The sequence below is a fragment of the Microtus ochrogaster genome, chromosome 2, assembly GCF_000317375.1.
Source record: "Microtus ochrogaster isolate Prairie Vole_2 chromosome 2, MicOch1.0, whole genome shotgun sequence".
NCBI classification, from domain to species: domain Eukaryota; kingdom Metazoa; phylum Chordata; class Mammalia; order Rodentia; family Cricetidae; genus Microtus; species Microtus ochrogaster.
In genome coordinates this window covers 42,712,009-42,727,769 of record NC_022010.1, presented here as the reverse complement: position 1 = coordinate 42,727,769, position 15,761 = coordinate 42,712,009, and the positions used below count along the sequence as shown (strand labels likewise).

Genomic DNA, 15,761 nt, shown 5'->3' with positions numbered 1-15,761 from the left:
ATCTTTAAAACGAAACAAGACCAGACATGGTGGTGCCTCCCAGAACTCAGAAAGCAGAGGCAAGTGGATCTCTTTAGTCTCAAAACTAAAACCAAAACCAAAACCACAACAAAAAGACTGGAACTAAAAAAAAATAGTTCAGTGTTTGGGAGCATATGCTGCTTTTACAGAGGACCTGGGTTTGATTCCAATGTCACAGTGGCTCAAACTGCTTATAAGTACAGTTCCAACTCTATGACCTCCATGGGTACTAGACATACATGTGGCACAAAGACATACATGTAGGAAAAAATACTCAAAAGTATAAAATATATAAACAAATCCAAAATGTTTTTAAGGCTTTTATTAACAAAGATGTTATTACTTATAATACTTTTGTTTTTATATATTAAGAAAAAACTTTAAATTACTTCATTTTGAATTTTGATAAAGTAAATATTAAATGTAACCAACACAGGAAAAACTCTTCCAAGTCCTCAGTCCCACACCAAAGTGACAGTTGATTTAGACACACCTCAGTCCTGTTCTTTTCCTCCTCCTCCATCCACTCTCATCATAGAAATGCACGTCCCCATCACAATAAAGGCACTCGTGTAAATGCTGCACACACGTGTGGGTGAGCAGACATACCTGTGCTTCCTAGCTCTGTCGGCTGAGATCACCAAGAAGGAATGACACTCACTGCATCCAGCACCCAGAACTTAGTTTCTATTTATCCTTATCCAATTACAACAAACAATGACTATTTAGGAAATAGCTGATTCCACATCTAGGACAGGAAAAAACAGAGAGTACGTGGTGAAAACTATAGCACCGTGGTGCCAGAAACTCAAGTGCATGAAAAAGGGTCCGAATATGGCAAAAGGAGCCACATGAGGGGAAAACTCCCTCAAGGCTCGGCCTGGAACCACATGAGTGAACAAACAGGCAATGGCTGTGCTGAATTATAATCCTACTGAAATGTTAAACACAGTGTGTCATGTATCTCTTCAAAGATAATTTGACAATTACAACAAGTCATTAACTTACAGTGGGGAAACCTGGCAGACACCACCTTCAATAATGAAGTTTCAGGCCACACATGTCCCCTGTCGGATTCCCTGAAGGGGATACAAGATCACAACTGTGGCACTGTCAAAAATGCAGAGCTGTGGGCTCCACAGGCCAGGTTCTGTCTGAGCGCTAAGGATACTGTGAATTGGAGTGGTGGGTAGGGAATACATAGTCTCTAGACTCTTACAGTATTGCAGTTATAAAATAACTCCAAGGTTAAGTTTTAACCCCATTGGAAAACAAAACTAAGGCCCAAAAAGATTAAGTCTTGCTTAAAAGTGCATTATTTAAAAGAGAATGTAAAAATTTACATCTAAGTCTTCTATATCCAGGGACACTAAGGCCTTAACTCCTATTTTCTGTGGATTACTTCTCATACCCTTGTTGCCAATAAGGAACTTGAGTCAGGTCTCTCACTCCCATGCCATAGTCTGAGACCAAGACCTCCAGTGCACTCAACAACTCACACCAGCATTGCCTCTCTGTGCAGGGCCGGAATGCACCTGGGCCTCTCAACAACCCTTCACAGAAGGGAGAGCCCACAAGGCACCCTTTCTCCCTGAGATTTATAGAGAGTCAATGGTTGTTGGGGGAGGGAAGAAGCATTTCTTTCGTGGTATAGCCACCAGTCAGCCACCCTTTACCCATGCTGTCTAAACAACCCTAACTAAACTGATAAGCTCACAAGCCTGCAACATACTCATGCACTCACACACAAGGAGGAAAAAAGTAAAAGAAAGAAAGAGCAGCTGACAGCCGTACTCAAGAGATTCATGAAGCTATTCATTAGTTCAGTCATTTCCGCAGCTGTCCACTGGTACAGTAATAGCCACTTCCTACCAGAAAAAAAGCAAATAATGTTACAAAAAGAATACTTTTAAAACTTAAGGTACCAGGGAATGGAGCGATGGCTCAGTGGTTAAGAGCACTGGCTGCTCTTCCAGAGGTCATGAGTTCAATTCCCAGCAACCACACGTGGTTCACAACCATCTGTAATGGATCTGGTGCCCCCTTCTGGCATGGGCATACATGGAAGCAGAATGGTGCACACACAATAAATAAATAAATAGATAGATGGATGGATGGATGGATGGATGGATGGATGGATGGATGGATGAATGAATAAATAAATAAATAAATCTTAAAAATAAAAAAACCTAAGGCACCAAATAAACATCTGCCATTAATCCCCAGCACATATTGCAGGTGTGTGGCTGCTTAGACATGCAGAGGGCTACTAACTACTACAAAATAGCTTCATTTATACGTCTCGCTAGCTATAATTTAATACAGCTAAAAGCTCGTCAATCTTTCCTTTCATTTAAACTCCTTTCAGGGCTAGATAGATGGCTCAGGTTAAGAGCACTGATTGTTCTTCCAGAGAACCAGGGTTCAATTCCCCCCACATGGCAGCTCACAACTGTAACTTCAGTTATAGCGGGGAGGAGGGAGGATCCAAAACCCTCTCAGGCTTCTGTAAACACAAAGCATACATGTGGTACACAGACATGCATGCAGGCAAAGCATGTATGTACCAATATGTTAATTATAGGATCCACAAAAAGACAAAGGGAGAACTGCCTCCCACAAAGTTGTCCTCTGACCTCCACATGTGCCATGGCACACATCCTCCCCCAAATAACAATAAACAAAGCTGAATAAAAATTATATATCCACATACATATATATGTGCATCAGAGGATAGGAATAGCTACAGACACATACATACACATATATACTCCCATCTACCAATTCTCTTTTACTTTTCTTCTCTAGCCTATGAGAACATCTGCTACCTTCTCAGGATCATATGTGAACACAGAAATGTACTTTAAAACTCTTCTGCTATGTTATTTATAGAGATATTAAGTTGGAATTTTAAAATACCACTACAAAAACTCAATTCATTGCTTTTTTGTGTGCGAATTATAGTTTAAGCAATATATATCCAAAACCTAAAGAAATCCATACTGAAGAAATCAAAAACATTACAATGTTCATATAACATTATAATATTACTTATGATAATAAGAACTACAAAATCTAATACTCAATAATAAACTAAAGGTATTAAACAGTTATTAGAAATATCACATTTGATTAGCATGAATGACAAAAAAACATACATGGTAGAAGTTAAGTGGTAAACAGAAGTAAGTATGAAAAGACATTTTTACAACTTTTTGCAAATACACAAACATTGCCCAAACACACAAATACCTACACAGAAAAACAACAACAAAAAGAAATTCTAAAAAGCTATCTAAGAAACATACTAGTGGTTATTCTATGATAGTAAGATTACAGCAGCCATTTTGTTCTTTATGGCTGAAAACTTTTAGTATTTTCTCAGTAAGTATGCATTACTTTCTTATCCTAAAATGACATCAACTCCACTCTAGTGTAAGTCCTTAATTAGAAGAAAGACACCTCCCCCCCCCCCAGTAACAGTAATACAGGACTGCAATCCTCATACTTGGGAGGTGGAGACAAGAGAAGGCTTCAAGGTCATTCCCAGCTACACAGTGAGTCTGGGGCCAACCTACAAGATACCCTGGACTTAACAAAAGAGTAAGTAAGTAAGACAGAAAGGGAGGAGAAAAGAAGGAGTGAAAGAGAGTAGAAAGGAGGAAGGAGACAGAGAGGCAGTAAGAAAGGCATGATGGAAAGAAAACACTTTGTATTAGTCACATCTTACCTTACAATACCCCAACTGTGCAATCAATGAGAAACCAAAAAATTCTCTCTGGCTTAGTTTTCAAAAACTAAATAGCAATCAGAAAGTTTTTGTTGTTTTTTTTTTGTTTGTTTGTTTGTTTGTTTGATTCTCACATCACCTACAAAACCTCAACTCAATCAAGCAGTAACACAAGTGTCACTAAACACGACAAGGACCAGTGAAAGGAAAACTGGATCCTATTTCATTCCACTAAACAAATAAAATGCCTACAGTTGAAATCTAGTACATGACAAGACCAGATACCAAGAATATGGATCAATTTTTATAAATTGCCAAACCAATCACAAACTCTGGCAGTAAGCAGGACACTTGCCAACTACTGAACTGTGTGCTGAGGAGACAGCCAGAAGCGATGAGTACAAATATGCATGAAAGCTCAAAGCAGCAGCTCTCAGGATGGTCAGTATCTAGAGACGGGCCTATCATTTGAGGGGCAGCGCTGGGGGGAGATGTGCTGAGGGTGGAAACTATCCCTTCTGCTGTCTGGGTAAACCATCTATACTGAGAACACCTACAGCCACCCCAGAAAGTCTAACTGTCTACAATACTAGAATGAACAATAAATTCAGGAATGAAAATAACCTACTAAAAGGATGAAATGCTTTTATTTCATAAGCAACAAACAAACCCAGAGTACACAGTATATATGGTTCTATTTATATTTAATTCAAACTCAAGAACACTAACAGGCCACAATAAAAGCATCAGGAATTGGGGGATAGCATGTCTCGGGGTCACTAGTAATGTTCTATGCCTTGTCTAGGCACATGGGAGTTACTATTGATTAAATTTATGAACCTAACAATTTACCCAATTTTCTTTTTGCCTTTTCACGTTTTTATTTTTATACTTTTTTGTATTAAAAAGAAAAGCTAACAATTACCACCAATTACAAAGGACTAGAGCAGAACCAGAAGAATGAATGAATCACTTCAGCCTGGGAAGCAGACACTCTCAATAATATTAATGTTATGATACAAACTCATTCAAGTATTTCACATTTTTTGTCCTGTTGAATGTGATATCCTAGCACATGGTAAAGACAATATATGAGCATAAGGTGGAACCTTCTCTGAAAAGCCCATGACGAGTTTTCCTCTCCTGTGAGAACTGGGCTGAGAGTTCTCTTCTGCCTCTGCCATCACCACAGCTGGAGGAGAGAGTGGGGCTGGGGAGAGTCCAGGGGCCCTTTAACAAGAGAGGTATTCTGGGGCTCCCATCCTAAGGACCAGGTAACCCAAGCCTCTGGTACACTCCACCATTAGCCTTGTCTTCATACCATTTCCCTTGCTTCCAGGCTTTGCAAGCAGTTTACTTTCCTTTGTAAATGTCATCATGAAGGGAGTGGGAAAGAGCAACAGAACAAAAACATTTAACAATCTGACATGGGGCTCAGCACCTCTGTCTGAACCCAGGGTCCAGGCTGGAGCGGGACACAGCCTTCTCTTCAAGTAGCACATTGTTCTGAGGCTCAGAGGGTGGACACAATCTGCCCCTTGCTGGGCCCAGGCCAATGACCAACCCTGTACAGGCAGAGGATGAAGGAGGTTCAGTTTGGCAGGCTGCCTCTATCTCAGGTCTTGGATCCCATGGGGATGGTAATGGGGAAGTGGCTTGCTCTGGTGGCCCGTGCCACTCCTGGAATACTTCCAATTGTCTTTATGAGTGTTCTGATCTAATAAATACATGTGTATGTATTACAGAATCTAAATGTGTATAGATACATGCACAAGCATTCCTTTTATCATTAATTCACTCAAACAGACCTTGTAGTAAAAATCAAGTAAAAAATAGCATACCATTTAATTGGCTATTAAAATAAACAAGGCAGTTTTATATCCAATGACATGAAAATCTATACAAAATATCATTAAATAAGCACAATTTCAAATGTGATGATGGAACTCTTATTTATATAATATCTCTAAAGCATACTACAGAGAAATAAATATATCAATGTTTGTCTACAAATTTAAAAATTTCTAGGATACCAATATAGTAATCTCTTTATGATCAGAATAGGTTAAAGACAGAAACAAGGAATCCCCTGCTATCTATCCAGGCAGGATGGCAGGCAGGCAGGCATATACATATGCATGCGCGCGTGCACATACACACACACACACACACACACACACACACACAGTGTGTGTTTCTAGAGGTTGAACACGTGTGTGTTTCTAGAGATTGAACACTGGCACACACTGTGTGTGTGTGTACGTGATGTGGTTTGTTTCTGAAGATTAAACCCCAACCAGGACGTTGCTTATCCTAGGTAAACGCTCTGTAACTGAGTTACATAAAAGCCTAAAGAACTTTTACCTTTTTTGTGTGTTATTATTCTTGTCATAGTATTTTAACATCTCTAATAACTACCTGGTCATTTTATAAAATACAAGTACAATAAACACCACTGACCCTCTAGCCCTGACCTAAATGAAATCCAACATAGAAATTCTCATAAAGCCATCCAGAAAAATCTATTAATAATTTACATCGCCTATGTAAAGGGATGGTGAGTTGGGTCAAATTCATTTAGGAACAGAGGAAAACAATGAAAAGCAGAATACGTTGGGTTTGCTCACTACAAATCAAGCATTCCTAATCTGAAACTACAAAATATTCCAAAATCTCTATCAGAGTGCTGACATGATGCCCAAGTGGAACCTTGCGATCTTGGCTTTCTGTATAAGACTGCACTCAACACACAAACTAAAACACTGCATAACATTATCTACAGGCTCTGTGCAATAAGGTGTATGTGAAACAAAACTGACTCTCCTGCTTTTACCTGGGTCCCATCACCAAAATCTTATTCATATGTAAATAGTACAAAATCCAAAAGAAAAGGCCAAAATCTAAAATACTACTTACAGATAAAGTAACTCAACCCGTAAAAGTTGTTACTCTAATTCATCCACTACAAACTGAACTGAGATGGGCATGTCTGTGAGTTTGAGACCAGCTCAAAACTACACACACACACACACACACACACACACACACACACACACACACACACACACAGTGAGTTCTGGGCCAGTCAAGACTAGTATAATCCAGTCACAATATATAAATTTTTTTTTGGACAATATATAAAGTAATAAAAAGAACTGACATCAGTAATTGTAAACAATAACATAATTCTCATCAAAGACTATGAAGGTTCATTCAGCCATGTTTTCTCAGTTTATGAACTGATTCCTGTCAAGTAAGACTTCTAAGGGCTTGAAGCACAGGAGTAAGTAAGAACAACCTAGAGCTGACAAGTTTGCTATTCCCTATTCTAAGCAACAGGAGACTAATTCAACTGCCTCTAAAAATTATATCCAGGCTATGCTGAAGTTAGAAAGTATATGAATGTTAAAAATACACATCCTCTTAAAACACAGCCCTAACAAAAGCCAAGACTCAACAGCTCACAAACATAACAAATTACTACTGGCTCTCCCGAATGGATCTGAAGAAGATATGCAATAGTAATTAAGAACAGACTATAACTTACAAATGACTCTGAAAAAGTATACAATATAATTATAATCGCCTATGCCATCTTCCTTAATGATAGGATTTCAGAAAAATTTGTAACTCCAAAGCAAAACAGAAAAACAGTAAGAACTCAAAGCAAAACAGTAAGAACTCCAATGGCCAAATATATTTTGTGTTTCCAGGCCTATTAAAAACTTGTTCAAAGAAACAAAGTACACTGAAGTAAGTATAGCTACAATTCTATCATGCTCCTCTACACCACAGAAACTCGTGACTTAAACTGTGACCCAGAGCCACTGAGAAGCTGCAGCAGGTACAAGCACTCACCCCAGCCTGCCGGCTGAAGTGAGTCCCCTGAGCGCACACCGTGGAAGGGAAGAACTGACTCCTGAAAGCTGTCTTCTGACCTTCACACGTAAGCTTTAAAAATGTTTAAAAGAGTATCACATAAATGCTCAAGTAGATCTTCCAGGGCTTACATACATCTGAAATATTTTCTGTATGCCCCTCTGTGACAAGAACATGCATTTTCAGAGAACTCCCAATTTATCAAATCTTTTCACTAAAGTGATACAATCCAATGATTTATGAGAAGACAAATATTATCCGTTATAATTTGCTCCTATTTTGAGCATGCATGCATGCATGCACGCGCACACGACCTTTCCTGTTAAAAATGCTTGTCATCAAAATGGAAAAGAAAATAAACGTTTACAAGTTCTCAAATCTTCTTTGATGAAGACAGTAAGAATAAGAAGGTAAGCGAAATCTTTCTTAATTTTCTAAGATGAACTTGTTTTTGGTTGCAAAGCTTCTAACACAGCACTGTCTACTGAGACAGACGAAGAGATGAAAACTAGCCTGCATGGATGCTGCCCAACAGACACCAAACAGCTGACAAGTGTCCCCCAGTGAGACTACAGAAGTGAAGCTTTAACTTAAATGTGCATATCAGAGAACAAATATCCAATGAGTAAGCGACACACTAAAAAGTTAATCCCTACTCATTGACAGTAAAAAAACAAAATAAATCTTAAGAACGAAGTTGTCACAAATAAGAACCTTTAGCTATAACTTTCAGTAGCCACTAGAGAGAATTTCTATGCGTGCAGAATCTAAAGGCATTAACAGCTTGAGAAAACCCAACTGTTGATTCTAAACTAGCCAGAGGTAGTATGAAATGGGGTTCTCTGTGATCTCCAAGTGTGTGAACAAAAAAGAAGAAAACCATGCTCAACGTCACTTTCTAAAACACACTCTTAAAAGAATGTTGAGAGCAGCCTGTCACTCTAAGTCTACACACACTGAGAAACAGGAACTCGAGGTGAAACTCTCAATGAAAAACAAGGCATACTTAAAGCCCAAACCCTATTCCTTGCCACCAACAGCAATATGTGTCTAAGAAGAGAAAAAACTCCTCTTGTCTATTTACATCCCAGTATGAAACAATGCTACATAAATCCCAAATTCCGACCATCTGTTAAATAGCATGACCAATTTTTAAGTTTCATTTAAGAGAAGTGACAGCTCAGTCTGGGTAGCCATACAAATAGAGTATCAAGCAGACATTTGGAAAGAATAAGGAGTTGAGAAAAGTTCCAACGTGCTAATAAAGAGGGAAAACCTTCACAATCCTGTAAGCGATAGCCTTTGAAAAACACAGACACAGCAAAATGTTAGGAGTGGTCATGGGTAGGTGATGGGCTATGAACATGGAAGGACAGTCATTCTGTAGATAGAAACACCTATATTCACACAAAACCCAGGTACTTATGTCCATAACAGCTTTTTACATACTAGCTGAAACAACCAACCACACTCTTTCAATAAGAGAATGTTGACCTATGACCTAACAACAATGGATTACAAATAACAGCTCTGATTCATTTATATGTCAAATGAAAAACTCAGTCTAAAAAGTCACATTGTTGCTTTCATTAATAAAATATCCTCAAAACCACCAAATTATAGAGTGGAAACCAGATTTGAAGTAGGCAGAGGGCTAGGAAAGGGGCAGGAATTGATTATAAATGTTTAACTTTTTGTCTCTTCCCCTTTCTGCTCTTTCCTATCACCTACCCAAGAGCTTCTCAGTCCCCAAGCTGTTAGGGTACTGCATGGGAAGCCTACCCAATGCAAAATGCCAAAGCAGGGCTCAGGGTATGGAGGTCAATTCAGGTCAAGGGTAGTATTTGCCTACTAGGCTTGAGGTGCCAGATACAATGGTCAGGAAGCAAACACATTTCTTAAAAGATGCTAGATCCCAGGCAGGGCAAAAGGTTCTCCAGAAAGAAAGGAAGCTCAGGCGAATGTGTTGGCTGGAAAACAAGTGGAATATGCAGTGTAACTGAGAACTGACAGGCAACCCTAACAGGATCACAGAATACAGAATCAGTGGGAGAAGCAACTGCAGCTCTTTATCCTTGTTGTAATCAACTAAAAATTGATACTTTAAACAATACTATTTGTTACAGCATCCAAACAAAATATGTTCAATTACACAACACTGGAAACCATAGACAATGCTGGGGTGATTTAAAGAAAACCTAAAAACCTGCAGAGGTATACTCTCTGATGAGTTAAAATGTTGATTATAATCAAACCAATACCTAGAATCAAACATGATCCACAATAAAAACCCAGCTAGCTCTGAACTCAGACTAAGTCTGTACATGGAATACAAGGACAATAACAAAACTGGAGATATTATTCTAGCTGATTTCAAATTTTACCAAATTTCAATAGAGTCGAAAAGTGATTCTGACTTAAAAATAGATACTAAGGCCGGGCAGTGGTGGCGCACGCCTTTAATCCCAGCACTCGGGAGGCAAAGGCAGGCAGATCTCTGTGAGTTCGAGACCAGCCTGGTCTACAAGAGCTAGTTCCAGGACAGGCTCCAAAACCACAGAGAAACCCTGTCTCGAAAAACCACAAAAAAAAAAAAAAATAGATACTAAGTCAGTCAAATAGAATCAAAACTCAAGAGAAGACATACAAAAATGCAGAAAAAGAGAAGCGCAAAATACATTTAATAGTAGCTTTATTAAAATGAAAAAGCACACACAAGGAATAGTAAGATCATGGATGTTCAGATATTAAAGCAATAAAACATTAATTAACAAGGAAAAAGAGTGAAGTACAAATATTCAGTCAACACAGATATAAACTAGTAATATGCTTCTCCAAAGCAGCCAGACATGAGAGCTACATATAATTCAACTGCATAACATTTCCAAGAAAGACAACAATAAACTAAGACAGAAAAAAAAAAAAACAATTATGGAGGTAAATGACTGGGAAGAATTACAAAGCAACCATCTAGAATAATGAAAATATTCTATATTTTGATGGGTTGTGGATTACATATAGGCAGCTGTCTGAACTTTGAGATGAAGACAGAATTTTTTCAATTTAAAACTTTCCTTAATTAAAAACAAAATTCATCTTCACTCAAAACCCTGGGTTGCCTCCTATAGCCCAGGTATCTAGAACATAAAATTTGGGACTAGAAAGATGGCTCAGGGGTTAAAAATGCATACTGATCTTGCAGAAAAGCAGAGCTCAGTTCCCAGCACCCTGCTTACAACTGGCTGTAACTCCAGCTCCAGGGAAGACACCTCGAGCCTCCATATGCACATACCCATCCACACACAAAAACACACATATACCCTCATATGGGGACGCACACCTTTAATCCCAGCACTTGGGAAGGGGAGGCAGCGGATTTCTGTGAGTTAAGGTCATCCTGGTCTACAGAGTCAGTTCCAGGAAAGGCAGAGTTACAAAACAGAGAGACCCTATTTCAAAAAAAGAAAGACACATATACATAATCAAAAAAATGAAAAAAATTTAAACTCATAATATTTAAAGGCAAGACCTAGAAAATAAGCCTTAAAGGATAACAAAAATCTTACAAGCAAAGAAATGCAAAGTAAGTTGGCCATAATAAAATCATACAAAGAGAAAATTTTCAAAAGCTAAAACGTCAACAAGAATATCACAGGCAAAAATATACCATGTACAAAAGAAACAGAAAATGTCATAGTAGACCTGTTGAACTAATGCAGTCTGATTTCCTAAAAATCTCCTAACGGGAGAGTGCAGTAACCTTCTGAGGAAGAAGTGGGTGCATTTTAGTTGTTCGGCAAGGAGGAGTCAAAGAAGTCATTTTACTAAGTTCTATCTCATTTGGAAAGATCACTACAGAAAGTAAAAGACAAAGAAGGTTCAGGCTAACAGCCTGTCCAATGAAAGTTACTGCAGTCTATAGACTACTGGATACAACCAATAGTATAATGTATGCTGTCTCAAGGCAGACCACAATCTGTCCACAAAAGACGCTTTAACAGAGCAATCAAATAGTATTTACGCTTCAACAAGAAGTAGAACTAGAAATCAGATTAACAGCAAAATATATATATATATATATCCTTCCATCAAATACTTGGAAATTAAACTATGTACTTCTAAATAATACACAGTTCAAAACAATCAAAGATATAAGGAATGAGAATCTAAGTATAAATTCAACATCAAAATTTGTGTGTGACACAAAGGCACTTAGAGGGAAATTTATAGAGGGTGTGTGTCAGGATAGAAGCACCTAAAATCAATACCTAATTAATTCAAAGGAAGAACAGGGCCAGTTAGATAGCTCTACCAGTAAAGGCACCTGCTGCCATGCTTGATGACATGAGTTCAATCCCCAGGCCCCCCAGAGTGAAAAGGAAAGATAAATTCCTACAAGTTGTCCCCTGCAGTCCATGCATGTGTGCATGCTTGCTCGCACCCACACCAGATGACTTGTCACCAGGGCCCTCTTCCCTTCTCTAGTCCCTACAGGGACCCACATGCACATGCACAGGCACACAGATGGACGATCAAAAATAAAATAAATTTAAAAAACAAACAAAAAAATCAACAGAAAAAAAAAACAATGAAATAAAAAAGTTTCTTAAAGTTACCAACACAATCAGAAGCCCCTTCTGAAGGGAGGTTACACAGAGCAGTACTCACCAGCCAGGGTCAGTTTCACAAGACAAGGAAGCTCTGGAGAGCTGCTGCACAACACTGCAAATACAGTTTAGCACTACTCAGCTGTAAACTTGAGAACACGCCTACAGCCAGGCTGGGGAAAACTGCTATCACACAGGAAAGAAGCAACCGCGTGTGCATAAAAGTGCAATAAAAGAAAACTGGAAAACATGGCGGAACTGACCAGTTTCTTGAAACAAACTGCCAGAACTCATAAAAGAAATAGATGGCCTAAATAGGGCTGCATCTATACAAGAGAATTTGTCAAAGGTTTCAAAGTCTTCCAAAATAGAAAGCACCAGAAAGCAAGCACGTAGGGGTATGAATCAACTCAGTCCTCTTTCTCAGCAGACAGGGACAGGGACAGTTTCTAACTCATTCTGAGGCTCCAATACCAAACATCAAAACTTAACAATGACATCAGAGGCAAAAAAAAATGTAGAACGCTCTTTCTCATAAATTGGAAAATAAAGTATTATCAAAACAAATCTAATCATGTATACTAGAATTCATTAAAGGCATGCGACTCAACACTCAAAACACCAATTCATGTAATCCACTATAAAGGGGCCCCTGCGGTTGAGTAGGTACAAGTTGGTGCACATATGCACAGCTGTCAATGGTTATCCAGTTATTCACACTGTGTGAACACCTGGGATACAGCAAAAAATAGACAAAACTACTGCCTTCTAGAGTCCACAGTCTATCAAGGGACACACTTGTCAAGTCATCACAAGTCTCCATTTCAGGGCTCAACCTAGAGACGGTAGAAGTAGCAGTATGGTGATGAAGACGCACTATGTACACTCAAAAACAACAATGAGTTATAGCTAAAGTAAATATTCAGTCAAGACATATGATGATCCTCAAACAAAGAAAAAAAGTACAGCATTAATAATAAAGGGGGAAAGATCCTCAGGTTCTAGTCCCAGTGGTGGAAGAGGTAAGACTTAGAATGTGGTTCTGGTTTTACCCATCACTAAGTAAAAACAGGGCAGACAACTGGGCATGGTGTCAGCCTGCCTATAAATGCCAGTACGAGAGGTGGTGAAAAGCTAAAGCCGAAGCAAGAGAGTTTGAGGCTAGCCTGGGCTATACAGTGAGCCTCTTTATCAAAACAAACAATTATAAATAAATACAAAGGTGGAAGAAAGACACAGATGCCTAAAAATGATTTTCTTGGGGCTGGGAGAAATTCCAGCACTCAGGAAGTAAAGGCAGGAAAATGTCAGAAAGTTTAAGAATGGCCTGGTCCACACAGCAAATTCCAGGCTATCCTAGGCGATATAGTGGCAGTTTGCCACAAACAAGCAAGTGAACAAATATCAATCAAACACAAACAAAAAGCCAAAGAGAGCACCTTCAGTGTCGAGCCCTAATGTCTAGTATAGGGAAGAGTATTGGGCTGATCATTTCCAAAGCCAGAATTCAACCAAGTGTGTACAAAGGCACAATGGGGCATCCAGGAAAACGAGGCAGAGCAGCAAGCTCGGGAAGAGCGGCAGTGTTCTTAGTGCACATGAATCCCTGGGGTCAATCACAACAGCATACAAGAAAAAAGCAGAAATAGGATGCACAAACCCCCCAGACTGTTATCTTCCTCTAAATAGGTTTAAAGTTCAGGATCCATGCTCTTTAAGAACACAGAAGCTAGGCAGGGCAGTGGTGGCACACACTGCTAACCCTAGCAGGTGGATCTGTGAGCTTAAGGCCATTCTGGTCTACACAGCTAGTTCCAGGACAGCCAGGGAGGGCTACATTGAGAAATCCAGTCTCAAAAACACAAATGCTAATAAACTCAGTCTTTCAAAAGCAAGTATACACATAACCTTGACCAAAAAATAAATGTTGGAAAAGATAAATTTCTAAAATAATGACACAAAATTCTGCCTTTTAAATCTAATAGCTGTCCATGGCGTACTAACAAATGATTAGCCTTTAAACTGGGTGACTTCTTTTAAATCTAATAGCTGTCCACGGCGTACTAACAAATGATTAGCCTTTAAACCGTGTGGCTTCTTTGGTGACTTCCAGTATTAACATTTCTCGTTAGAGTTGGTACTTACAGGGACGTTAAGTGCATACTGAAGTCCTTGAGGAAGGCGCTCATGAGTGTCCATCTGTTCTTCGTCATTTTTTACTGTCTCCTCGTGGACCATGAGCTCATCGTGTGAAATCATATCCTGTTGTCGCATTTCACTCTCTTGTAACACTTCATCTGCAGCAAGGATCTCCTGGTGAGGCAAACTTCGATCTTGGAGTACTGACTCCTGCAGTTCTCCAGACACAGCGGACTGGCCAGACACTCCACCCATCACAACCATTGCCCTGGAAGACTGCATTTCGTCTATGCCGCCACATTTAAGAAACAATCCTTCCAGTTTGTCGTCAATGTTCATGCTTAAGTATAACTGCCTAGAAAGACCAAGTTTGGCAACAAAGCATAACACATTAGTTTATATGTCTAACTTGGTAGTTTTTAATTTCAAATTATAAAAGGTATACATACAAATAGAAAACTTTTATCCATCTAATTCATGTAATTACCAAGATTGACTTCCAGGGGCTAGAAAAGCAAAACAAGTTTTCACTCTGAAATTAAAGCATAATCCTAATCTATTCCATTACTGAAAGTGACCCTTACACAAAATAGGTTAGAGGAAGTATCTGTAGCTTCAGTTCAAGAACCTTCAGATTTCAACATATTATAGCGCCATAAAATTTAAAATGAACTCGGTGAAACATAAACTGACAAAGGACACTATCAGGCAAACCACTAATGCAAACAAAACCCTCATAATCCTAAGAAAGGGCAGTGATGCAACTCAGTCACACTGGCTAGCATGCTCAGTCAGTCACACAGGCATGGTGCACATGCCTGCAAGCCCAGCATGGGAGGCACAAATACTGCTGCACGCTGAGGACAGAGGAGGGATGGGAATCTCACTCCCGGTGATTGCACACAGGGAGTGAGTCCTATGGTTTACTGACCTCTTCTCTAAAGACAGACAGTGGTGAAGATCATCTTTGGTTCAGTGACCAAAATTAAGTTAAATTCTAATTACTACTAAAATTAAAATGTCCTTTTATTTACTAAGGATATCATCAAGGGAATGGTCTTTTCTTCACAGTTCACAGACCTTTATAAACAGCAAAGCAGACAGAGTCTAATTCAGACTTCTCTTGCCTTCCCAGGGAGCAGACGTTATCAGACTGAAGGACGTATGACCAGGGAGCAACATTTGATTCTACTTTTCAAAATCCTCACATAGCAAACAAACTCTTAAAGGTTAACTGTTTATAACTTCTATCTTTACATTCTGTTTTATACATTTCTTAGAGAATAAGCTATTCTTCAACTAAGAAAATGTGTAAGGGGCTAAAAGTTGATTTTCTGGCCAATTCTTTGGAAATACTAGAAACTATGCTTTATTTCTTTTTTTTT

The 15,761-nt window shown here is 39.0% G+C and overlaps 1 protein-coding gene across 3 annotated transcripts in view; it reads right to left on the bottom strand.

Moving 5' to 3' along the window:
* Positions 1 to 15,761, bottom strand: part of Znf148 (zinc finger protein 148) — a 123,585-nt gene that overhangs the window by 52,124 nt on the left and 55,700 nt on the right. For all 3 annotated transcript variants that reach the window (XM_005344866.2, XM_013351452.2, XM_026785706.1), the window contains exon 4: positions 14,383 to 14,731. In XM_005344866.2, the coding sequence (XP_005344923.1) occupies positions 14,383 to 14,715 (333 nt within the window). In that variant the 5' untranslated portion in view covers positions 14,716 to 14,731. The remainder of the gene's footprint in view (positions 1 to 14,382; positions 14,732 to 15,761) is intronic.